Raw genomic sequence first — 25,442 nt, 5'->3', positions numbered from 1 at the left:
TTAATAGATTTATACCATAACATCAGTCCACTGTGAAGATGCATGGTTGATCCTCAAACGCATTGACATACAACATACTTCCACTGACATCTTTGACGCCCCAGGACGGGCCGGTTGGTGGTGCTTGCACTTAATGTCTTTGTGGCAAATACAAATCAATATTGGTGTCTTTGTATAGAAATGCAAGGGCGGAAAACAATACATGGCCTGTTATTCTATCCAAAATTGGATTCATGAGAAAAAAAAAAAGCAAAGCAATTACATTTCCGAGCACAAGTTCCATTTCCGATGACCTTTTCATATGTTATCCCCTCTCTGGTTTTTTTTTTGGTGGGGATGGTTTATCTTTGTGATTAGATTTCTAATGCCAACAGAAAGTGAATCATCAGTGGTCATTTAGAGGGGGAAAAAAAGGGAAACCTGACTCTGACGCTGATTCAGTCTATCAGGGCCTGATCAGGTGACCAAGTACCAGATGGCACAGTAGCAATTGAACATGTGTTTGGACAGCACATGGCATGTGGAAGAGGGGGGGGGAAATAATGTACTTTGACAGTGCACTGTGATGACAGATGAGCACTTGGTGATCCCTTTTTCTTTTCTTTCTTTCTTTTTTTAAAAGAAAACTGCGGAGTGTTGCAACATGCACCTTTCAGGCAGTAATGGATGAAAATGGCCAATTCATCATGGCCAGATCAAGTTGGGGAACTTGTGCACACCCACCATGCTAGAGGTGAATATACTCAATTACAGTTGAAAGCTAAGGAGGGTTTTCGTGTCGGTTTTGGATTTGCTGTGATGAAATCACTACAATATTTAGAAACAGCCGCAAACCTGAGACAATAAACTTACCAAAATATTATGATTTATACCTGGATGAAAATCAAAGAAATAAAAAAATTGCATCAGATCCCCCCATTTGAAAATTGACAAAAACATATTGAAGTGATTAGGAAAATTATTACTGTCCCACTGGATCTAATTTCAAAGCATGCACCCATCCAAGTGAAGAACTCGCGCAGACAGGCCTATGTGAATGCAAAATAACCACTTCTCACCACCGTCAGAAAGTGGTTAAATGTGACGGCCAAGCGAAATCCATTATTCTGTTGGAATAATGGAAGCCATTGTGTCCAACCTTTGCACTTTTTTCTTTTCACAATTTCCATGAAATATTAAAAGAACTATTAAATTCCTCCATTTTAGCACAGATCCGTGTGACTATGACTGTAGTAGATAATAAATGAAAGTGCCAGTGGTTGTTTACAGAGGTAACAAAGAGAGTGCATTTTTCAGAGACAGTTTTTTGGGGTCTCATTTCAATTTTCTTTCACAAGTGAAACTCAAAGGAGTTCCTCATTCATAACAAAAAAAATTTCATTTCCTGTGCAGAAATTGATTTTGCATAAGCTTCATTTGAAATACAACGACCCCCAAAAAATGACTTGGCAAGGGTCCAAATTGTTGCAGTTGTTGACCATTCACATGCTGTGGGACGACATGTACATCTTTGGCAGAGACAGCCACGGACACGTGGGGGCAGCAAACACATCTGGCAGCACAGGGCATTAATGTGGCCATCAACAATACTGTGGAGCTAGCAATTCACATGTACTTGGACAGCATGCTCCTCAGGCCATGGACGCAATTTTGGAATGATGCCATAAAGGACACTTTTCTCCACCAACAAGAAACACTGAAACGAAGACCATGCAATCCTACGGTGTACAAATATGTGCACGATGTGTGATGTCTAATCAGTAATCGATTTGTTCTGTTGCAATGCTGTGACGCATACGAGCCTTCATGAAAGACAGCCATGAAAAATTCATTAAGTCAATGTATAAGCTCTTTATCACAGATATAAACAATGAACAAACAGTGTCTATGAAACTCTTCCATTAGTAACAATAAACCGCTGTCCTCGATACTTAGCATTAAGGCCTTTTTGGAATTAATTATGTATGTATTCATAGAAGCTTCTTATTGCTATTGGCATCATCAAAACGGTAATCTCAACCAAAATGGACATGGTGGAAGCACTGCTTTTAAGGTAATTCTTATCTGCAAGTTGACATGGTAGAGCCAGGGTTTATTGATTAAATTGGTTGTGTGAATAGCAATACCCTCAAAACTACTGCATTATCCAAAAAACAAATGAACAATAGAAAGACAATGGAACAATGAAAAGACAGTTGAACAAACAACCCCCCCCAAAAAAACTAAAATTTTACAGGTTTTATTTCCCACAAACCACCTGTATCCTGATTTTGTAACAGACAAATTAAAATGAAGTCACATCAGAATTCTTTATTAGGATATGCGTGGGCCCGATGGGAAACATTTAAGTAGCACAAGACTCTTTCCAGTGTTTTCCAACTTGTGATAACATCTAAGGAAATAAAAACAAGGGGTATCAGCGGATCTCGGGAACGGCTCCATGCCCGTTGTAAACGGATGTTTGGCAATGCAAAGAGCACTGATTAGTCGGAGAAAACAATCTTGAAAATCTGGAAGGTCTTACCTTGAGCTGCAAGATTCCCAGAACGTTTTCAACATGTGCTTAAATAATGAAAAGGATACTATCGCTGGTAGAGGGGGAGCTGGGATCTCTTGACGCGGCTGGCATTGATGGCTGTCGCCCTGACCAGACCTGGCAAGACTTTGTGGTCAACGATTGCACCGTCAAACAGAGGTCCGAAAAATGGAACCTGAAGAGGCAATTGTGGGGGGAACATGATGTCATGAATTGAATGCTGTGATTCTTGAATAGGGATGCTGGGTTATCATGGAGGAGGGGTAAATCACATGATTGGGTCCAGAGCCATTAGCTCATAAGAACAACGGCAAAACAAGATATTTTTATACAAGCATAAATTAATTGGGAAGACAAGCTTCTAAGGATAATCTGTATAAGTGTTTTATTTCTACTTATGTTCTACCCTTATTGGATTTCTGCCGTGAACTCTTGGTATTTGTCAAATGAAACACAAGTTCAGTGTATATTGTATGCAGAAATGCTCCTCAAACAACAGTGAAATGGGAAGTAAAAGGAAATGGGATTCAGGAGACGAATAAAAAATAAAACTTGAATTTATATTTGTGCAAATTATTTTCGGCACAGATATCTAGATACAGTCGACTCTCGTTAACCACTTGCCTATGGGATGCCTAGTACTGGAGACATCGGCTTTATACGCATAGCTGGGGTGCCTGAAATCAGACAAAGCAGCTGGGCCTCGTAACAAAAGACCGTACTCGAAACAAAAGACTGAGCTGCTGGGAATTGCCATCATTTTTCAGTTGGCATTAGCAGAGGTAATACGTCATTGTTTTGAAACAGTATACCACTGTTTGTGGCATTCAGAGCCCGTGGATTATCAGCGGGGACAAAAGTGCTCCAGCACCACACTCCATGTTAATCTGGCCGCATTTGAAAAGACACCACGGCCATTCAGCAACGCACTGGGCTAATTTTGGAAACAAAGGAAATTATGCAACACCTCACAATATGGACTCTCTTTACTGGACGGCAGGCCTGGCTGCAATACTCGGGCTTCAATGAGGGTGCTTGTCAGATTAGAGTAGCCACCAGACAGTCATTTGTGTGGGTGTTATCGTCCAGTAAATGAAGTAATGAATTGTTAAAGAATTAAACTTAAATGTGGAAAATCTTGAAAATTGCTCGGCAACTCATCCCGCATATACAAATTCCACCCGGCAGGAAGTGATTATTACAAGGGCCTTGGGACTTACAAACTTAGTTCGTATTATCCGGACCTAATCTTATGTGAAAACTGCCGTTCCGCTTGACATATGTATCACCAATCAACCGTAGGTAAAGGGTACAGCATACAAGTAGGACCAATGCATGACTTGTTGTTTAAATTTGATTTTTAAAAGTTTGTTTATGAAAGTGAGATGTATGTGTACAGTTTAATGAACAAAGACTTGTAATAAAGAATTATTCTGAAATGTCAGAATGGAGGGAGAGGACTTTCCACCAGTCATGTCGAGTCGGCCCAAAGGGATGCCGTATCACACGTCCCCTGCAGCCGCGATGAGATCCACACGCACACATGTAACGTAAGAACATTAGCATTTCAGTTGGTAACCAACACCAGAGCTGCACTTGTTGCACATAAAAATGGGTGAAAACCAGCTATTGGTGGTGTGGACATTAGAGGGCGAATATCACATTTTACTTTGGAAAGGTGTGGGGGTGTGGTGACAAATTATTAGCCGGGATGCACTTTTTTCTTCAAAACTTGTGAAGGTTATTTTCTTTCACATTTTTGGACTGAAAACCAAGGTTTAGTAATGATTTTCTTAAATTGAGACTTTGCAGAAATTTCAAAATCGGATGGGGTAAAATTTTCATGTTACGGTGGGGAGCGGGTAACAATTTTTTCTAGTTTCCTAGCGGGACTTTGATCTTGGGGACTTTTTTGGGACGGGGGAATCAAACGAAAGATTTGTTTTGTTCACCACTCTCCTAAATATCGTAGCGCTTTTGGCGGCACTCGCTTGTGTTCAGGTGGTACGAGAGCCGCCACAAAGAACTTCTTTGTTGGGTCAAATGCCCACTGTTTGTCTCTCTTGCTGCACCGGACACAAACGGCTTGATTCGGTGAGGGAAAACCACAGTGCTTTACTACTGTAGACAAACAAATTACAAAATCACCTTTCAAAATTGAATGGACTGGCTGATCGACAAGTTGCTTTCAAAAAAGCTCGTGCTAAATGGACAGATAACAAGAGATTTGCACTCAGCCGGTGCGCAAAAAATGCTCATCCTAACCGAAATCTCGCAACACCCAAGCTTGTATTATGAATTTTTTCCCTCATAGGGATGTGCACAGCTCAGTCGGGACTGGCAAAATATACTCGTCTAAACCGGAGTCTCGTCTTACCTGAGCTCGTATTACTGAGAGTCGACTGTTTATATTATGAAAGCAACACTTTTCACAAGCCTAAATCACAAAAACAAAGGGACAAAGGGCCCATGCATGGGGATATAATGACACATTATTTCCAAGGCTCATTAAATGCTGGGGGGCATTTCCAGCTCACTGAGACAGACAAAACCATTATAAGAATCAACCCATTTCAAAATCTGGAAGCACTAAAGATCGGTCGGATCATCAACCAAGCTGATCAGAGGAACAGAGCAGATTTCCCTCAGTGCAACGATCGTTATCTTTTCTGACACAGATGATTTCTCAGTGACAGTGACAATAAAAGCCACCCTAAAATAATCCACTAAGTGTTATCTTGACCTACCTCTGGCTTTCTCTGTATCTGTATCCTGAACAGTTGGTTCTCTAGGGGATAGATGACAATGATGACATCGCCAAACTCGGTGGCGATGATCCCCCGCCGGTAATCCCTGGTGTGTTCCGACCAGACGATGTGTACCTCGTCGTTGCCAAGGTGACGCATCTTCAGTTGAAAAAAAAAAAAGGACACAGCAAACAACCAATTACTGAAATATAATCTCCTGTTTCAGAGGCGGCAAGCAAAATGACTCACGACATTAACCATTTCCTGACGAGTGCTTTTACAAATGCAGTGCCTATATAAGGACAATTTTCTGTTTTCAAAATTCTTCAAAAATTCACAATTTCATTTAATGGACGTTTACACCCACATGAATGACTGTCTGGTGGCTACTCTAATCCGACAGGCAACCCCCACTGACGCCCGAGTATTTCAGCCAGGCCTGCTGCCCAGTAGAGAGCCCAGAATTGTGAGGTGTTGCGTAATTTCCTTTGTTCCCAGTGAATACCAGTGGCATCTTTTCAAACACAGCTGGATTAGCGTGCACCAGTACTGTATCGCACATCGATGGGGAGCTGGAGCACTTTTGTCCCCACTGATAATCTGTGGGTGCGCTATGCCGAAAACAGTGTTATACTGTTTCAAAACAATGACGGATTTCCTCCGATAAATGCAACTGAAAAATGATGGCAATTCCCAGCGGCGGGTCTTTTATTCTGAGTATGGTCTTTAGTTACAATGCCCAGCTCTTTTGTCCGATTTCGGGCACCCCGGCTATGCGAACAAACCCAAGGTACCTGAAACCGGGTTCCCCAGCAGCATATGGTTAAACATCATCACTTTAACAATGATCATTTCATTTTCAAGCTCAAACTTTTTATCTATAAATCTACATCCTTCCAAGACATTTATAAGGGACGGCGACCATTTAGACCCGGTTTGAAAAGGGCCCCCCCCGGTAGCCCACCCGGTATAATGCCTGCCCGGTATTCAGCCTACTCCAGGCCGGTATAAGGCCTGTCTGCACATTGGCATTTCAAAGTCCCTGATGAAAGGCTTCCCCCAACATGCTTGCACAGATGAATAGGGGTCTAAGCGGATAAGTGTAAACATTGTATAGAGCTGAAGGATTAAAAACCACAAGCAGGTTCCTTCTGGGATAGATTACATGTACCAGTACTTGCAAACAATAGACCCCAGGATGAAGAACTTCGAGATCAACAACCAGTCCAGCATCCCAGGCCGGTAGCCAGGCCGGTGTGAAAGGGGTTTTTGCAACCGGGCGAGATTACCGGGGGGCCCTTTTCAAACCGGGTCTAAATGGTCCCCGGCCCTAACAGGAACCTGCTTGAATCCCCAAATCCTCTGTCATATTGGAAAACATTCTTTGTAGTTTTACTTGGGGGGGAGGGTTACATGAAGACTGGGCTCTACCAGGATCTACAAAGACCACATGATGGGTTTGATTATATTACATCACACTGATAGGATCAATTGGGAGCACAAGTACTTGACATGTGCCAAAAATCAATACTAGGCATATTTCTACGGGAAAGCAAAATGAGTACCTATGAAGATAGAACTAGAATTTCCAGTAATCAAGAGCAAAGTACACTAATATTGTCAACTGTTGAAGACCACCATGTGAAGGACAGTGTCGTAGTTGAGACCTATTAAGACCATCATAAGACCATCATAAGACCAGCATAAGACCAGCATAAGACCAGCATAAGACCATCATAAGACCATCATAAGACCAGCAAAAGACCTCAAGTCTGAATTCAAATGAACTGCAACAAAATCATAACTTAATCATTGTTCACTCCCTTACTTGTGACTGGTCTTGTGAATGATCTTGTGACGTCTCCACTATAATAACGGTGAAGAGAGTCTCCTTTTTTGGTTTGTGATAGTCAAACAACATTTCAAAGGCAATGATATGATACACAGCACTTATACATTGGGTTATTAGATATCTGACACTAGCAACTACTAATCTGAGGCAGAATACTGAACACAGTTCACTCTCAGTAAAACTAAACCAAAACCAAGTCCAGCAACATTCGACAAAACTACACCAAACTAAAGCCCGAACTGCAAGTCCATGTTTAACACACACGATCTCAGCATGTCATTGGGATAGTTTTAGTGAATGCAGGCGCCGTCTCCAGTTTTACCTTGTGCAACAGGTTGTTTTCAGAGGGCATGCGGGTGGACACATGGAAGATGACCTCCACGGTAGAGGTGGCGTAGTAGGGCGCCGTCTCCCCTGTGCTCTTATTACGCTGCAGACCACCCAGGAAGCCTTGATGAGTTGAAAGGTCAACCTGAAGTCAACGAACAAAACAAAAGGTAAAGATGTCATGCTTTTGCAATCTGGTGTCCACAGTCAGATTTAATATAAACAAGCTAAGATTTTACTCCTGGTGAAACAGTGGGAGGGGGAAATAGACACCACTCCCGCCGACGCAATTTAGCAATGCTGCCAACTTGGAAAATGGCAACTGAAACGCAATCAGACAGGATGTGTAACAAACACTAAACTATTAAGGTAAACAAGAAAAAATTTTTCTAGTTTTTATCTTTTAATTAATAACTTTAATCACAAGGACAAATTTTAATTTTAAAAAAGAATTTGAAATTGGTTTTATTCTTACATAATGGCTACAAAGTGTTCATAAAAACTCTAGTGTCTTACCTCCCAGGCTAGTCCTGCAATAAAGTTCTCAAACGCCTGGCTTCCACGATCATTCCCCAGCACCGACATCTTGTCTTCCTGACCTTCGGCAACGTAAAGAACGGCTATCTTATGCGTCTCGCGACTGCAGAAATTTGAAACAAATAAACTATGTTAATATTTCCCATACAGACACTTGGCAAGAAAACGAACCAAACTACAAACGGCATGAAATCAGAACTGAAATGATAAACAAATTTAAATTTATGTCAAAATAACCAGACACTGCTGTCAACCTTTCACAAAGTTTTTCAAAAATCACTTTGATATCTTGCTCTCCACAGAAGCAAACAGAAGTGGAATAAAAATAAAAAGCCCCTTGGATGTCTCACCATTGTCTGGAATCCAGATTTTTGAGTTCTCTCAACAAACGATCATTCTTCTTCACCACGTTGATTTGGGATCTGTGATTGACAAATCAAAGTCAGGCCCAGGTAAAAATCAAATCATTGTAGATCATAGTGCTAGAGTTGTAAATATTCTCAAGGGTCAAAGATCCCAGCTGGCGTGAATTTCTGAAACTCAAACTTATTAATGTGTTTCCACTGGTGATCATGATGTTGTTTGCTTACAAATGCTTCACAGATTTCATCAACACTTCAAAATTCAAAAAAGAGAGAAAAAGCCAGGTTTTGCATTTTGCTTCTGACCGGTTCACAAATGCTAAGGATAACAGCCCTACCTCCTATCCCATGTCATGACACCCAGCTGGTCTAGTAACTGACGGCACATGTTGAACGGTGAGGTAGGCTCCTGGTGTGGGGTCTGGATCAGTGGCTCCGTCACCATACTAAATGGAATTGAACAACAGAAAAAAAAACCACCATCAGTAACCATTCTTTTGGTCCACATATAAACCCTCACCTGACTATCTCTGTGAATGCTTGCAAAAATCGTCTACTTTCTGCCCCACCAAAACTGATGCATATTGTACAGGTTAAACTGAGGCTACTTTACAATCATATGTGCATGATATCCAGCGTAAAAATTAGGCAGTCTTTCTACCTCACAAACTGATAGTAATTCAGTAATTAAGCCGATCCCTTAACTTTTGATAGATTGGGACAATCCATGCAATAGAGAGAAGGATCAAAAACTGCTACCCTAAAGACACTTTCTATGGCAAATTCTTGCTGTATGGTGAATCTCCCATATTGAAAATGGCTATAGCTTCTAACCAGTGAACAACATAGGCATACATATTACATCAAGTCATAGCCACTAGCCAAATGATTCAGACAAAGCCCCAAATCCCCATTGGCTTGCACAACATCAAGGGTCTGGTACCTGTAGTCCTCTCCATGCTTACTGACGTAAGCCTCCTCACTGCTGTTCTGCTTCTTCAGGGAGGCAATGGCACTGCTCTCAAGCTCCTGGGGAATCTCCTCAGGAGCTGGGGAGACCAAGTTGAGGGGCACGCCTGGATTCAGCAGGCACTCCGGACTGGTGAAGCCAATGAACTGCTGGAGCTGTAGCATATATGAGAGAGAGAGATTCGAAATTGAACTCACTGGATGAAGGAATAAAAGCAGTGCCACAAGACCTCTTCCATGTAGCAACAGATTCAAGCATGCGGAGCTGTACATCTTGAGAACAACGATCAGAACTTTGGCAAGGACAGAACCTGCAAGGAATTTCAGTGCCTACTGCCGTTCCAACTGCAAGATATATAATTTGCAGTCTCCCGATGCTGTCAGAACACCTGCCCAGCTCTCAAGCCACAAACAATATCTACCAATGCTGGTTTCCTCAGTTTGGATGGATTTGACACTAGTTCAAATGATATTGCTAGTGAGGAAATATATAATCTTGTCAGATCCAACACCGCTTTAATATTCACAGAAACAAAACATGGCTGTTAGAACCGGGAGAGAGGGTGCTGATTTACTAACACGTAAATCTGCAAGTGCACACTAGAAGTGTTATATTAGGGCGGACGTACGAAGGTTGAAAATGGTTGTAACTGCATTACAGAGTTCTAAGATGTGGAAAGTTTCTGAGAACACTCAATCAGTACAAAATGCACCTGCTTCTGGCCTCATGAGTTGGTTTGGTTAACACATTTATGTTGAGCTTTTGTTGAGTTGCATTTTTGTAGAAAGGATTCTCTGACCAACCGCAAAAGCCCCCCCCCCCAAAAAAGGCACATACCTCATCCAAGACATCAAGGGAGTCATCCACATCAATCCAAGATGGTAGGCGGCTGACAGACTTGTTGAGTATTCTGTAGACTGGGGACTTGCTCTTAGTGGAGGTGGTGTATTGAAACACACTGTTGCTCTGGCTAGGTCTGCGCTGTGGTTCTGTTCACAGAAACAAAACAGAACATGCTACAGTAATTGCACTTTAAGGAATAACGGCACTATTACCCTTTTAATCCAAAAGGTCTGATCGCAATTGTGAACAGGGGATATTTTCCGTGCAAGAGATAGTTTCCAGTCCTTGTGAATTTGATATCAACTCTGCGCTGTGATGTCCCAGTGCTGATTCCTGCATGCTTTACAAATTTCATATTCTCTTCAATGGGATATCCTCAAGCAGTTTTGAGTTATTTCACGTTCCAAATCCCTCCGATGGGAAAATCCAGACTCAATCTAAATGTTAGGTCTTCTGCTGCCTCCATGCACAAACATGGCAAATGTAGTCAGAGGATTGGAACTACTGGAAAACCCCCCCTTAAACCATACAGAGCATTAATTAACATTATACAAAAACCCTAGACAGATTCCATTTGTTCCTGTCCTTGCAAAAACTTGCAAAGAAGCCAGGTTGAAATATGTTCGAGTTTGAGGTTGCACATCCAATCAGCTTCCACGAGAAGCTTAGTGGAAAATCGAATCATTTGAGTCAACAAATGAACAACAAAGTACAGAGAGCTAAATTTAAAGGATCTGAATTTGAACAAAAATAAAACAAGGCAGAGCACTAAAGACAAGTAATATACTTTGGGCAAGTATCGGATACAACCAATCCATCGGCCGTACTGCGCCATGAACACTGTGAGGGGGAAAGGGGGATGCTGTCCCCTCATCTAAAAAAAATGAAAGGAAAAAAAAAACCCATTGGGAAGAGGGAGAATGGGGAGAAAAGGTAAGGGATGAGAAACCTTGACCTGGATGAAAGCACCTGAACATCCACCCTCTTTGTCTGTTTGCTTCCCCCTTCCATCTGCTACTTTCCGGCGACGCCCATGTACTGACCTGGCACTCTCTGTACTCTGCTCTCTCCTGGGCCATACAGGATACTGGTGTCCCACACAAACTTGCCTCCTACGTTACGAACGACGATGCGAGCGTGGGAATTGGCCGTGGTCAGGCTACCGCTCAAGTCAGGAGCAAGCTCCTAGAAAAAAACCCAGAAATTGGCATCATCATTAATGACTTCAGCAACAGATGGAAAACTGGATGCCAAGAAAGAGGGAGAAATTAAGCATCACAAGACTTTCTGTGGCGCTCGTCTTGTTCAATGGCATTTAATTTGGAATAAAAGAATGAGATAAAGGCAAATGAAATCTAAGACAAGACAGAAGCCAAAAAATGGGCTGCAAGGGTTTATAAACCAAAGCAGATACCTTTGGAGTAAATGGGACGAAATGACAGGTACAAAGAAACTGGTGGAAACATGCACTAAATCTCTTTACCAAGAAGCTAATTTCACAACATTTGAGAGTCAATTTGACTGGCGCTCAGAGCAGGTGGCACTCAGAGCAGGTGGCGCTCAGAGCATTTATACAACTGCATACTGTGCGGAGACTTAAACTAGCATCAAGGCATAAGACATCAAAGGTGACAAATTCAGGGGAAAACAGTAAGTCACGCTGGTGGAAGTTTGCGCCCAAGCTCATGCATAATCAATTTTGGTTCAAGCAGTTTCTCCAGTGTGGAGGGTGCTGTAGGGAAAACACAGCCTGCCTTTTCAAGACTGAAAAACAGGGCGGTGTATGTAGAGTGTGTTAGCACTAAGACATGCCTTTATGACATGCGTACCTCATCCGACAGCTGTGCAAACGATATGAGTGACGAATTATTGAAGATGAAGAACTGGACGTTGGGCGAATTGAAGAGCGCCGAGGAGGTTTCGTCGGGGTCGCCGTTGAATGACAGGTCGTCGAGCTCATTGGCGAGGGAAGTGATGAGGGCTGGCCCACCCCCAAGGGGGAAGTGACTGAGATGGTTGATAAGATGACACATCACCTGAACGATGAAGGATAAAAACCACACACTTTGTAAGACAATGCAGATAGCATGGGTAACCGAACTGCAACCTACTCTGACAGAACAGATATTTTCGACTATCTTCCATCAGAGATACAGTCTTATGGCATTTGTTGCAACTGCCAATCACTTGAAATAAACACCTCTTGACTTACCAAGGAACACATCTGTTTGAGGGTAGGACAGAATTACAAAGTTCATGTCCCTATAACCACTAAAAAAGAACCCACAAAAATTAGTTTGTTGGGTTAGAAATCATTTTGGGGGCTAAGTTATTTCTCTTCGGCCTTTGATCCTCACCAAGAACAGCATTACGATTACACTTTGGAAAACAATGGAGCATTGCAATGGTTTCCTGTTGGCCAGAATGGTGCAACAAGCACATACCGTCTTTGCAGCCAGCCTGACAACCTTGCTTGAGGGCACGCTGAATTGAACAGACTGCATCTCGGCTGCAATAACACAATGAACACAGCATTTAGGACCTGCTGGGCACGAAGAACAACTCAGACGAGGACGATCAGGATTTTCACAATAGTTACTTTTAGACTTCAGCATTAACTCTCCAATTGTCTGCAAATTTCACGATTCATTATCCTCTAAAGGTAGATTTTGGTAGAACTTGTAAGTAGAACAGAGACGGGCTGAACAACAATCAAGATTAGTCAGGAAGTTTAATTTGTACATTTGAATTTCAAACACTCTGACTTACACCATCTAGAATGACTATTTAAGTAATGCAGTCAACATTAAGATCGGCACTTGTCACACAAGACAACTCACCATCTTCAAACACCTGGTCCAGAGGTTCCAGTTGGGAGGGGCTCTTTCCGCCAAAGGAGTGGCCATCTCTCACAGTCTCCAGACTGACGTGCGGGTCGTAGTCGGCCGAGGCGAGCTCCGAAAAATTGACGCTTGTCCTCTGATTGGTTGAGACACCTTCTGCGGCATTCTGAAGAACCTGGTTTGAGAAAATGAAATATTCACCGTCATCTATGGTGCGAAAAGTGAACTCATGAACATGAGAAGATCATCTTCGTGGTTCACATGCAAAGTGTTCGTGAGGCAAGAAAGAGATTTCTGTCCTCCAAATTACTTCGAGTTTCAGACTTACCTTGAAAACTGTTTCAGACTTACCTTGAAAACTGTTTCAGACTTACCTTGAAAACTGTTTCAGACTTACCTTGAAAACTGTTTCAGACTTACCTTGAAAACTGTTTCAGACTTACCTTGAAAACTGTTTCAGACTTACCTCGAAAACTGTTTCAGACTTACCTTGAAAACTGTTTCCAGGAGAATCTTGGCATCTTTCTTAGAGCGTCCTTCGCTGACCTCTAGGAGAGCAGTCAAAGGGACTGCCATGCACCACTCCAAGAGGCAGAAGAGCATGGAGACAACCAACTATTAGACAAACAAACACCAGTCAGTGGCATCAGTTTGACAGTGAACAACAACTGAATCAACTCTGTGGTGTCATGCCCGTCATGACAGAGGACAGCACTCCTGCCGACCCCCGTGCGTGTGGTAATTGTTAAGTAACAATCAACGTACACCTTGTTCTGGCTTCTGTATTCTAACACACCTTTTTGTTGTCTTCATTTTCGGCAAACTCGGCATTGGAGAGCAAACTGGTAATTGTCATCGCTATAACCTAAAAGTATGAGAGAAAAAACTGAGTCATACTGATGCCCATGAAAGAAAAAAGCTTGAAGTAATTATTAAAAAATACTAAATCTAAGAGAAAATCCAAATAATGTGGATAAGAGCCAAAGTCACCTGAACTCTACAACTGTCAATGTCATGTTAGTCCATTTTGGATAAGTTGAAGCATGCATTAACCTTCACATGCCACTAAAAACGCATGACCATGAATTACGGCACAAAGTGTAAATTTAGGGAAGACTGTTCAAAAATTTCAACCAAACCATTCTGACAGGCTTAAGCTGCTTGTTTTTTTGGCCAACACTCTACTGACCTCAATGATCTTCTTGGGTGCTTCATTGTTATGTCTTCTCATCATCTCTGCGTGGTCTGCCAGGAGCAAGAGCATATCACACGCTACCTGGGCAACCATTCGACTCTGAAACTATCAGAAATCAGACAACATGGAGGTGAATGACGACGATAAAGAGTCAGCAAGGTAGGCTGGCATGACAGGGTTCTGAAAAGAAGTCAACCCTGGAGTAGTTACAGCAAGAGAAACTATTCAAGTGTGGATGAAAATTATTTGTCTGTGATTGATTTAGCTCCTTAATGACAAATGTAACTCAGTGAGCCATTTGGGAATTGCGTGGTTCTCATGTGCCAAGGTTGATGTTAACTTCCTCCGTGAGTTGTAAAGAAACAGCATCTCCATGGTAACCTCTAAGTAACGCACTGCACGATGTATTGATGCAGGCCAAACTCATATATAATACCAACATCAGCGTTAAGTTCCAGTCTGTGAGATGTACAGGCAAAAGTGACTATACAAGACCACAATATTCCACAAGCTTTGTGACTGCAACTCAGGGAAGGGAGAGGGGGTACTACCAATCCGTAATACCTTTAGACTGGCAAGAAGTACACTGATGGCTTCCCTGGACCGGGGATGGAATGTAACATGAGCCATCTCCTCATACAGGAAGATGCCCAGACTGCAGAGGGCGATACAGCGAGCTTCACACATTGGCTCTTTGCGACTGCATTTGATCAACACCTTGATCAGGTGGTCCTGCAAGACAGGATGGATTGTTTATCGAAAACTTTTAGGCAGAGGGCACAAGGCTTGCTGTAACATATGCAGCTGTGGGTGTTAAAAAAATCTGGTAAAACGGAAGTGCAGAGTGAAGCCTACGCACAACATGGACATGAAATAAAGGTCTTTTAACCACTTCCTGCCAAGTGAAAATTGCATGCGCGAAATGAGTTCCCAGGGCATTTTCAAGATTTTCCGTTTTCAAAATTCTTCAAAAATTCATAACTTCATTTACTAGACGTTTACACCCACACCAATGACTGTCTGGTGGCTACTCTTAATATGACAGGCAACCTCTGTTGACACCCAAGCATGTCAGCCAGGCCTGCTGCCTTGTCAAGAGAACCCAGATTGTGCGGTGTTGTGTAATTTTCTTTGTTCCCAAATTGATCCAATGCGTTGCTGAATGCCAGTGGCGTCTTTTCAAATGCGACCATATTGGCGTGCAGCGTTACTGTATCCCTCATCACTGAAGCACTGAAGCACTTTTGTCAACGCTGATAATCCACTGGGACTGAATACCACAAACAGTGGTATACTGTTTCAAAACAATGATGGATTACCTCTGCTAATGCCGACTGAAAAATGAAAGCAAGTCCCAGCAGCTGGGTCTTTTGTTCTGAGTATGGTCTTTCATACATAGCCCAGCTCTTTTGTCCGATTTCGGTTACCCCACTTATGAATACAAACCCAAGGTGCCCGGTTCCGGAAACCCCAGAAGCAAGTGGTTAACCACCTGCTGATAGCATGCTTGTTCCAGATGCAGTGTTAGTTTTAGTTGAAAACACGGATTTTTCGTGACAAACAAACTTCATCACAATGTTTGGAGCGATACCCGCTAGAAGCCCTCGCCATGGTCCATGGATGCCGGAGGACTCCACACGCACTCATGCTAAAGCAAATGGACCTTCAGACTGGTCAAACCTGCAACACTGCTCCAACGGCGGGTCTGAAATGCACTGGTGCCGAACACGCAAGCCTGTCTGTGGGTCTCTTTTATTACATAACACCACTGCAATCTGCAACGACAGCCTGGCACTGTACCTTGACATCCTTGCATTGCATGGTGCTGATATCTTTGGGTGATGGCTGTAGCACGGTGATATTGCAGAAGAGATTGGGGAAACAGACCAAGGAGCCTAGCAGGGATAACGCTTCTATCCTCGGTGCCTGCGGACAAGAAAAACAGAGGAGAGGAGAAACAAGCGTTGAGGACAGCGGAATGAGAACAATTCATCGGGTGCCTGGAAGAAGATCGTAAACGGTTACGAACTTTTGCCATGAAGCATAATCGCTGCAAAAAAAAAGATTTTCCTGGCAAAAGGATGTATGCCTGCAACTGTTTTATTTTGATGAAATATGAAGATTTCTTTGCAACTAGTAACAAAAAATTTCCCAAGTCGTTTGGTAAGTTGTTCAAAGGTTGCTTTTTGCACAGCCTGTGTTGATTTTGTAGTCAATTTTATCCGTTTTTACTAAATACAGAGAGTGTACACCCTTTTACCAGAACATTTTCTACTGTGATCATGCTTCCGGGCAAGAGGGCGTAAGCACGCTTACGACCTTCTGCCAGGCACACAACAAATTCAGCACCGAGTCCCATTGGGTATCTCTGCACGGACAGCCCGCACACTGAAAAGATAAATGCTACATTATTTCAGATGAGCTGAATGCCTAGACAAGGCATGACTTTCCCCACTAATACTTCAAACTTGGTAAAGTACCGATGTTAAATTCAACATGCCCCAAATTTTGCTGAGAACACTATCCTGTAAATGCGTATGGCTGGCAGAAAAAAAAGGTGTTCATTCAGACAGAAAGACTCTGCTAATCTATTAAGTCATAAGAGGTGCTAAGTAGCATGTACTCAGGAACTGGTGAGTTCAGCATGTTTTGGATTACCCATACTGCTCACAATCTCCCAGATGAAAGGAACTTTGGCTTCGTGATGCAACGCTATGAGGTTAGTCCCATTTTGACTGCCCAGTGCAATCTTGAGCATGAAATCCTCGGTAACTGTGAAAGCCACTGATCAGATATCATTTTCGGACTCCATAAAATCTGCAACTCATGAAGAGTTTTGTTAGATGTAAGGTGGGAATGTAAATGATCACACTGCAATCCTGCATGATGTGCTTGTGGTCTTTGAACAACCGGACAGATACTTTGGGGCCTGTTCAACATACGTCTAGGTTGTGGTGGGATGCAATCATGTTGGCAGCTTGGATGTAATCTAAGATGAGCAGGGTTGACCCAGGGAGGCCGCAGGAGAAGAAATCCGGAGCGCTGTACTGAATGATGGTGTTGATCACCTCCTGGCAGGCACAGGAAGAAATAATCATCAAAGGATTAAGTTAGTTTTTGATTTTCGGTTTGAGATCCGTAATAAGCACTGCACTGGGACTCAAACCCATGACCCCCTGCTCATGAGAACAGATGTCCTAATCACTTGACCACAGAGCATTCAGGGATAGGCGACCAGCTTGAAATTTCACAAAGCAGCAGGTACTGCTGTCAGTGCCTGTAGGAGGAATTATGCGTCATACACACCGCATCCCAATACAACATGGTCACAGATTTTGCAGTGAGGCCCAGAAGGAAAATCTTAAATTTTAAGTCAGATCCGGCACAAATCAGAATTTTCAGGAGACTTTTTCCCAGGGCAATATTACTATTTGACATAATTTTCCTTTTGTAGTCAAGGGTACCCATGAGGAACCTTGATGCAACGGGATGGCATTCCCAATGACGTAACCACGTCCTTAGAACTATAGTTACACAGACGCCACCTGTCTTGAAGTGGCTCGTTTGCAACAACAGCCTTTTAATCAGAGGAATTCAACAGAGGATTTCTGGGTGCTTCCTAAAACTCACCTGGTCCATTCCGACCAGGCCGTAGTGCAGCACCCTATAGAAGTGGGTCAGATGGTCCCTGGGTAAAGGGTGGTCTTGTTTCCTCGTCGTCATTGCACATAGGAGTTTGTAGGCCGACAGCCTACCTTGCTGGTAACGATCTGATAAATGCACAGCCTGTGAAGGAAGAAAATTGTGCCAACATGTGCATGAAGAACCAGAGTTGCAAAGTCAGCATTTGCAGCGTCACATGATTCAGGGCAAGCGTTAGGTCGCCAATATTCACCTATGGACTTGTCTGGTGTCTTTGTGCCATTGTCTTTGTGGGCATCCTTTACAAGTCTCTGCCAGAGCTTGCCCTGAAGTCTTGTGATTAATCAAAAGTGATTTAGTCTGGAAAAAAAATCAATGTAAGACTGCCTAAATATCTAAAATGTGTGGGTAAATTTCAGCTAGCTTTTACATCATTCCCTGAGGATCAATCAGTAACATAACAAGCAGAATTAACTATAAATGAGTTTTTACTTACCAAGAATGCAATCAAAAATAAACAACAGGTATATACATTCTATAATTACTATTGAACTGACAAAACCAATACATAACTTGCCTGTGTCTTTTCTCAATGCTACCTCGCAACTACACAAACACACAGAAATTCTCAACATTCATTTTTGACCACTTCTAAAAGAGTCACGAGGCAAAACAATTTTAGTGCAAGAGAAAAAATACTATCCATTTTTGATACTGAGATGGGAAGAACGCAAAGCGCAACCCTTGAGAGAACCATTGCTAACGTTACAGCAATTTATGAGATTCTGTTAGTGCTTCTGTTGATGGATCAGAAACAAACTGAGCTGTCACCTTAAAGAGCCAAGAAGAGAGAATCCTGAGAGGTGGAATGTATTCAGGTGGTGGTGGGGTATTCTGGTTGTCGGAACTCACACCAAGGTTGTCCCTGATCTGTGGATACAAAAGAACAGAACAAGCAGTGGTATCTCAACCAATCAGCACCAGTTATTAATTGGCCACGCTGCACTACAGACTGATTCATTTAACCCTTTCGACCAATCACAGCTGTGATGTGTGCCTGACATGCATGCACAAAAGTCTGACGTGCATGCATGCATGCATATTTGATGCACTTGGCTGGAACATGGTGTGTGGCACTGGAGAGGGGTACCGTTAATACTACCCACGTAAGCAGGGGCGCCGGGGGTAACTGGATCGGTCTACTGAGACTACGTCCAAATTACTTGGCTCTGGGTGGAAACAACGCAAACGAGCCTATCTGCCCTGAGCAGAAGCACCCTTTCGTCGGTTGAACAGAGGCTAAGAGCCCATAGGAAAAGAATGAGCCACTACATGACAGCTTCCATGTGAGCATTTTACAACCAGATCATTTGGACAAAGACTGGGAAAGGTGTATGTACTTGGGCTATGAACAAGGTCTATTCGTCCGAGTCAAATGCAGCATGTAAACGGTCCACTTCCTCCCCTTACCTTTGCCAGCAGCTGCCAAGTGGTCCACAGACACTCCATGACCATGGCGTGCAGCCGGGCAATCTGGATGTCATTGACGTCACCCAGGCAGCCCAGGATGCGTCTCCATAGCACGAAGGCCACGTCGGGCTGCCAGCCGGGCCGAGTGCCCCCAGACATGATGCTGGCATCAGGGCTCTGGACACTCTCTGGCAGGGGGGGAAACGGGGAAGACAGAGTGGGGTTATCGTGGATGAGCTAAAGTACCCTTCTCTTGACTTTCTGGAAAGTCACTGAAGCTGTCTATATTTCGATCACCTTGAAAATTTCAAGACACATTTACACCTCAGGAACTTGTATGTCATCAAATCTGATGAGGTGAATTTTTCAATTGTTAGTTTATTTCATATCCAATAAACTGAACACTCTATGCTCTTCATTTCAAGTACTCACCAGCAGTCTCAAATGTGGCTTCGTCAAGCTTGTCCTGCTCCTCCAATCGGATTGGCTCATAGATGTGCGAACCCTTCCCGGCCACGATCTCACCATTGATGGCAGTCCCCGGTGAGGGGGTACTGGACAGCGACTGGTTGGCCGGGGACGGGGTGATGATGTCCGAGGCGATCATGTCGGTCAGACTGGTGGGCGTCAGGCGGTTGTTGTCCAGTATGGTCTGGGCGGTGTCAGGCGTGGCGATCTCGGAGCTGTCTATGCTGACGGTGTCTGTCTGGGTGTAGCTCAGCTGGTACTCACCCATCTTGGTCTCTTCTGTGGGACGGGGTATGGGACATTGCCAATAAAACCACCTGCTCTAACCCTCCCAGATCCTTCAAGGTTTGGGTGATTTTGCACAGTTGACGAAGTAAACGGAAGAGGTTGAAAACCCCTTGAAGGTGGATGTACAAAGATGCACTATCGGGTTTCTGCCAGTGGGATGATTTGGGGAGATTCAAGACATTCTTAAAAACTGAGGACGGAATTGAAGTAACTGCTGTCATTTTTTCTCCTGTTTGATATCCCACAGCAATTATATACAGAATAAATTCACTGCGGCCGTACCAGAGTAAACAAACGTCACTGGAACTTGTTTTGTTAAGTGCACACAGGTGGTAGGCTTATGCATTGAATACCTCTCTGACCAAAAGGTTGACGTAACTTGCAAACTGCATGCGTGCCTCAAGTTTGAGAATACATGTACGAGTGAGATGACACCGCAGTAATATCGTCTCCTCAGATTAGTGTTAGCAAAAAAAGGCCTGGTATGTGTTTCTTAAATAACTTCTAAACTTTAGGTCATTCAAAGGGTATCTTCATTAGCTGCACTGACATATAGGACTCATCATCACAGCAGTCGCTGTCGACAAAATCTTGCTCATCTGGGACTCATATCAACAACCTCAAGCACCCTAATCAAGCTTGCTGGGTGCCAGCTGACAGGTTTGAAGTAACATACATCGCAGCAAACACCACAATTCAATGAATTGTGGTGCAAAACTCCAATGCCCATATGAACAATCGGTATAGTTTGCCTTAACACTTGGGGTTTAGGAGACTTACCGTATCTGTATTCATCGTTCTTGCTTGCTTTTTCCTCCAAGGACATCTTGTCTTCCTGTGAGTTGTCTTCGGACGGCGTCTTGAATTCTGCCCCCTCCTGTTTGATGGATTTCTCCTCCAGGGAGATCTTGTCGTCCAGGGAGAGCTTGTCCTCTGGCAGGGTCTTGAACTCCAAGACGTCGTTTTCATCGGTCAGGGACTTCACCTCCATCACGTCGTACTCCTCGGGGAGGGACATCGCCTTCTCGTTCAGGGACTCTCTCGTTCCCGGCTCGCTGGCTGGTTGAGGCTCGGGCGCAGAGGCTTGCCTGGCAACTGGGACTGAGAGGGCAAATACAACAGAATTTCATTTCAATGGAATCCATGAAATACACTTCTGTCACATTTACATGAGTTTTCAGTCTCTGAATAGCAATTTCAAGGGGTTTAGGACCTTTTGGGGTTTGAATATAGCTTCAAATCTACACATGCGCGAGCAAAGCCACCCTAGGTAGGTATTCAGTGCAACAGTTGCTGAAGAATCAAAAGCGGCAAGAACCAAAGATCGTATAGCGCCGTGTAGCGGCGCAAGATGGCGAACTTCACCGTGAACACACGTAAAACGTTGTAATCGCAAAGGCACCATTTTAGCAAGCAATACGCCTGCGCAATGCACATTACTGCATAGGCGCAGGCGCCGCAGCAGGCACGTGCACCTGGTGAGCCTGCGCCGAAGCATTACCGTAAACCGCGCAGGCATATCGCTTGCTCAAATGGCGCCCATGGTAATTACACCTTTTGGGCAGAGTTATCCATCTTGTGCCTTCAGCGCTATACGATCTTTGGCAAGAATAAGGATTGCTGCCAGGATCACTTCTCTTTTTATTGTTCCCCTGCTGAATTAGTGCATGGCCCTGTCCATGAGCAAACCTCATGCATGGATGTTTCCGTGAGTTACATTTCTTAATCCTATTGCATGTGGAAAAAAATCTTCACACTTTAGACTCTTTGCCAACACTGACGTCGTTGGAAGTCAAAAATGAGTTAAAATTCAGAACACAGAGTTGAATCCACAAGTTCTGACATAAGACTTTTGCTGCTTCTCTCCAGCAGTGTCTTGTTGATTTGGATTGCGTCCAACAGGACTCATTCTAGTGTACTCATAAAAGTTATTCTTGCCGTCAGTGTTGTATTCGAGTCCATCACAAGTCCCTGCAATTCCCTGTAAGGCCATCACAAGTCATTCAGTCTTGAGCCAATTCACAAGCTGTTCAGATGACTGGTGCCAGAAGCATTCTTTTGTCGTTGTTCCCCCTATTACTTATGACTGGCCTTGTGGAAGACTTGTGAAAGGACTTGCGATGGCCTCGAATACAACAGAAGACTACTGACATTGTAAATAGTGAAAAAGGTGCGCACCGACATTATTCTTTATACAGTTTAGAGGCTTGGATACTTCCACAAGTGCGTGCAATCGCAAGATTAATTTCTGGTCCTTTAATGAATAAGACCGAGATGAACCGCAAGCAGCTGTGATTTTAGAACATATGATTCAGTACAGAATGAGTTTTGAATAGACGACCTGCAGCTGAGTATGCATGGAGTTTTCTCCACCGCGGTCCTACGAAATGAGACAGTTTTCGTGGCCATGTCCAAACTTACTAGTGTGCGCTTGAGTACCTTGAAAGCGGTGCGTTCCCTCGGTTAGTTTTCCCTCACTGCTACTTCTTGTTAGGCTACCCAAGGCATCGTCCTTGGCCGAGATGATTTGCAGGGGCTGCTGATGGTACAGCGAGGGCTGGGAGGTGCTAGTGCTCAGAGGCACTGCAGGACAAAAGATTGCCAGGTTGAGTTTCTCAGTGTTGAAGTCGAGTACTTTTCTCAAGGCTCTCCGCCAAATATTGAACTGGCTAAGAGGGAATAAAGCTGGAATTCATAGGCATTTGATGGTAAATAAAATACCGTATACACGGATGAACAAAGGTAAAGCTACAAAATAAACGTAAGACTTCAGACGCTCCCAGTTTAGTAAAGTTTTAAGGAGACAAGTGCTAAGAAAGTACTAGGCGGAGTACTTTTGGAGTACTTTCCTCCTGAAAACTTAATTTTCATTAAACAGTGACAGTCTGAACTCATCAGTTTACTGTGTAATCTTACCTTTGTGCATGTACCATAACATGCCCATGTGCTTCAGCTTTGGTTCCTCCTAACTGGTTAAATATTTGGCAGAGAATTCGGTACTCGAAAACTACTGGATTTTTTTTTTTTTTTTGAGGATGGAATTGTTAATGTCCCACTGGATTCTATGTTACAATTATTAGTCATACTTTGGAACTGGAGTTAACCACTTGCAGCCAGGGTTTCCGGTACTGGACACGGACGCTTTATACCTGTGGCCGGGGTCTCCGAAATCGGACAAAGGGAACTGGGCCATGTAACAAAAGACCATACTCAGAACAAAATACCAGGCTGCTGGGCATTGCCAACATTTTTTCACTCTCAATAGTGGAGATAATCCAGCCTTGTTTTGAAACAGTATACCACGGTTTGGGGTGTTTAGAGTGAGTGGATTACCACCGGGGACAAAAGCGCTCCACTACCGCAGCGATGAGCCACACAGCACCGCTGCATGCTAATCTGGCCTCTATTGAGAAGAGGTCAGCAGCGTACTGTACCAGGTTCGTGAACAAAAGAAAGTTACATAACACCATACAATCTGGGCTCTTTTTACAAGGCTGCAGGCCTGGCTGAAATACACAGGTGTCAATAGATTTTGTCTGTCAGATTAGAGTAGCCACCAAACAGTCAATCATGTGGGTGTTAACGTCCATTTATTGAAATGATGAATTTTTGAAGAATTTTAAAAACCCAAAATCTTGAAATGTACCGATTATGTGCACTGCATTTTTCAAACCACCCGGCAGCAAGTGGTTAAAATTCCTCCTAGGTAATAAACTGTCTGGTCCATGCTAATCTGGACAGAGGATAAAGAAATATGTTTCAGAAATGAGAGGCAATCCCGCAATACAAACTCTGCAGAGAGCAGAACCAGGCTGGACTCCCCAAAACCTGTCGGCCCAAGTAAGATTCAAGCTCAGGACAAAAGCAGCAGAAGTTAAAGAAACCGAACGCCCCAGTGACTAAAGAGAGTGCCAAAGCATAAGGGTACCATAACAGCATCCAGATCGTTTTGTCCAATTTGGCAAAATAAAAGATAGGAATTGCCTGGAAGGACGGCTGAGAGCGGTATTCTTGGCCAACATGAGTGAGACCCACACCATTTTGTTACTGACATCAAAGGCTTCCTTGTGTGTTAAATATGAGCCCGATTCCACTCTCCAAGTAATCTTTTATCAGATGTTCTATTCACTGTATGGATGGCAAAAGCTCCAAATCTGAGTTGGAGTCCTTCAGTGCACATATAAAAACCATCTTTGGGTAGAGACAGGTCTTTCTTCCTCTAACGCGTTCAACTGCGGGGCCGTTTGACTAACATTTGTTGAGGCTGGCAAGAACGGTGGTTGCCTCTGCCTTGGACGACACATCTCTCATGTAACCCATCTTCTGCCGCAGGCGGTCCAGGTCGTCGCGGCTGCCCACTGTGCTGATTCGGTCCCGGTGCTTGCCTCCAGCCCCATCCGCCTCGTCCGAGCCCTTCGGGGAGCTGGAGTCACAGCGGCTCCAGCCCCGGGAGAAGGTACGGTCATGCTTCTTGCTGCCATCCCTGTCGCGGTCGGCCTGGGGGGCGGCGGTGGCCGCTGTCCCCCGTGGACCCCGCAGACGCCTGTTGCGGTTGTCCTGCAGTTTGTCCAGGGGCAGGTTGTTCAGGTCCATGCCGTAGACGCGCTTGGCCAGGACCCGGGTCAGTGTCTCCATGGTTTTCTGTCAATGCAATAAGACGAATCATCATGATGAGACATATTGCAAAAAGGCAGTGCTGAAACATATTGACTACAGTAGACTTCCAGGATCCAGAGACAAATTTCTTCCAGCCTTTTGTAAAAGCAATTCTTATATTATTATTTTATATTCCTCAAACAAATAAAAGCAAGCAGGGTATTTAAACTCCACTTTTTCTCTGAGCAGATAAATCTGAAAAATATAACTAAATGAAAATAAACAACCGAATACAAATAAAATATTCATGGACTTGAATTTCTGGTAGTATCCATGATACTACCAGTAGCAAAATTTCGTAATCTCCAAGATGGAGACGGAGAGAAATGGAGAAAAGAATAAAGCATTGCTGTTTGCTTTCAGTTTGCTTTGCATTACCTTCATACAGAATGCTGGAGCGCACTGTTGATATGATGTGAAAAATATTTTCAAAAAGTATTATCTGAGGATTTTCAACTTACCGACCACTCCGTGATTAGCTCCGCCCAGTGGGTCAGTGAAGACAGCACATTCAAGAATCTATCCCACAAGTCTTTGGAGACGCGGATCTTCAGATTGGCTTTGATCCAGGACACAATCAGAGTCTGGAAGCAACACATACGGGGAGACTTAAAATCTTTTCCCTCGAGAGGTGTCCAGAGATGATGGCAGGGGCTACATAGCTGCTCTATTTATAGGCTACACAATATCTAATCTGAATGTATGT

General features: G+C 43.6%; 1 protein-coding gene across 5 annotated transcripts in view; it reads right to left on the bottom strand.

Annotated features, from left to right (window-relative positions):
* LOC110975143 (ral GTPase-activating protein subunit alpha-1-like) overlaps nucleotides 1–25,442 on the bottom strand; it is a 75,337-nt gene that overhangs the window by 23,042 nt on the left and 26,853 nt on the right. For 3 of the 5 annotated variants that reach the window (XM_022227312.2, XM_087135192.1, XM_087135187.1), the window contains 26 exons: nucleotides 25,198–25,320; nucleotides 24,334–24,721; nucleotides 22,502–22,663; nucleotides 20,861–21,181; nucleotides 19,757–20,071; nucleotides 19,325–19,512; nucleotides 18,686–18,784; nucleotides 17,843–17,998; nucleotides 17,155–17,283; nucleotides 16,013–16,138; nucleotides 14,777–14,944; nucleotides 14,207–14,317; nucleotides 13,814–13,882; nucleotides 13,507–13,632; nucleotides 13,015–13,192; nucleotides 12,619–12,683; nucleotides 12,004–12,210; nucleotides 11,218–11,359; nucleotides 10,169–10,320; nucleotides 9,305–9,486; nucleotides 8,700–8,807; nucleotides 8,350–8,421; nucleotides 7,979–8,102; nucleotides 7,458–7,607; nucleotides 5,284–5,442; nucleotides 2,584–2,711 (listed from right to left, as the gene is read on the bottom strand). In XM_022227312.2, coding sequence (XP_022083004.2) covers nucleotides 2,584–2,711; nucleotides 5,284–5,442; nucleotides 7,458–7,607; nucleotides 7,979–8,102; nucleotides 8,350–8,421; nucleotides 8,700–8,807; nucleotides 9,305–9,486; nucleotides 10,169–10,320; nucleotides 11,218–11,359; nucleotides 12,004–12,210; nucleotides 12,619–12,683; nucleotides 13,015–13,192; nucleotides 13,507–13,632; nucleotides 13,814–13,882; nucleotides 14,207–14,317; nucleotides 14,777–14,944; nucleotides 16,013–16,138; nucleotides 17,155–17,283; nucleotides 17,843–17,998; nucleotides 18,686–18,784; nucleotides 19,325–19,512; nucleotides 19,757–20,071; nucleotides 20,861–21,181; nucleotides 22,502–22,663; nucleotides 24,334–24,721; nucleotides 25,198–25,320 — 4,148 coding nt within the window. The remainder of the gene's footprint in view (nucleotides 1–2,583; nucleotides 2,712–5,283; nucleotides 5,443–7,457; nucleotides 7,608–7,978; nucleotides 8,103–8,349; nucleotides 8,422–8,699; nucleotides 8,808–9,304; nucleotides 9,487–10,168; nucleotides 10,321–11,217; nucleotides 11,360–12,003; nucleotides 12,211–12,618; nucleotides 12,684–13,014; nucleotides 13,193–13,506; nucleotides 13,633–13,813; nucleotides 13,883–14,206; nucleotides 14,318–14,776; nucleotides 14,945–16,012; nucleotides 16,139–17,154; nucleotides 17,284–17,842; nucleotides 17,999–18,685; nucleotides 18,785–19,324; nucleotides 19,513–19,756; nucleotides 20,072–20,860; nucleotides 21,182–22,501; nucleotides 22,664–24,333; nucleotides 24,722–25,197; nucleotides 25,321–25,442) is intronic. The other 2 variants (XM_022227313.2, XM_087135200.1) reach the window with 2 other exon arrangements.

This window comes from Acanthaster planci, linkage group LG01 (genome assembly GCF_054643075.1).
Source record: "Acanthaster planci isolate LZ-2023a linkage group LG01, COTS_SCS, whole genome shotgun sequence".
NCBI lineage: Eukaryota > Metazoa > Echinodermata > Asteroidea > Valvatida > Acanthasteridae > Acanthaster > Acanthaster planci.
Note: the sequence above shows the minus strand (reverse complement) of the source record. Positions and strands in the feature narration are given on the sequence as shown.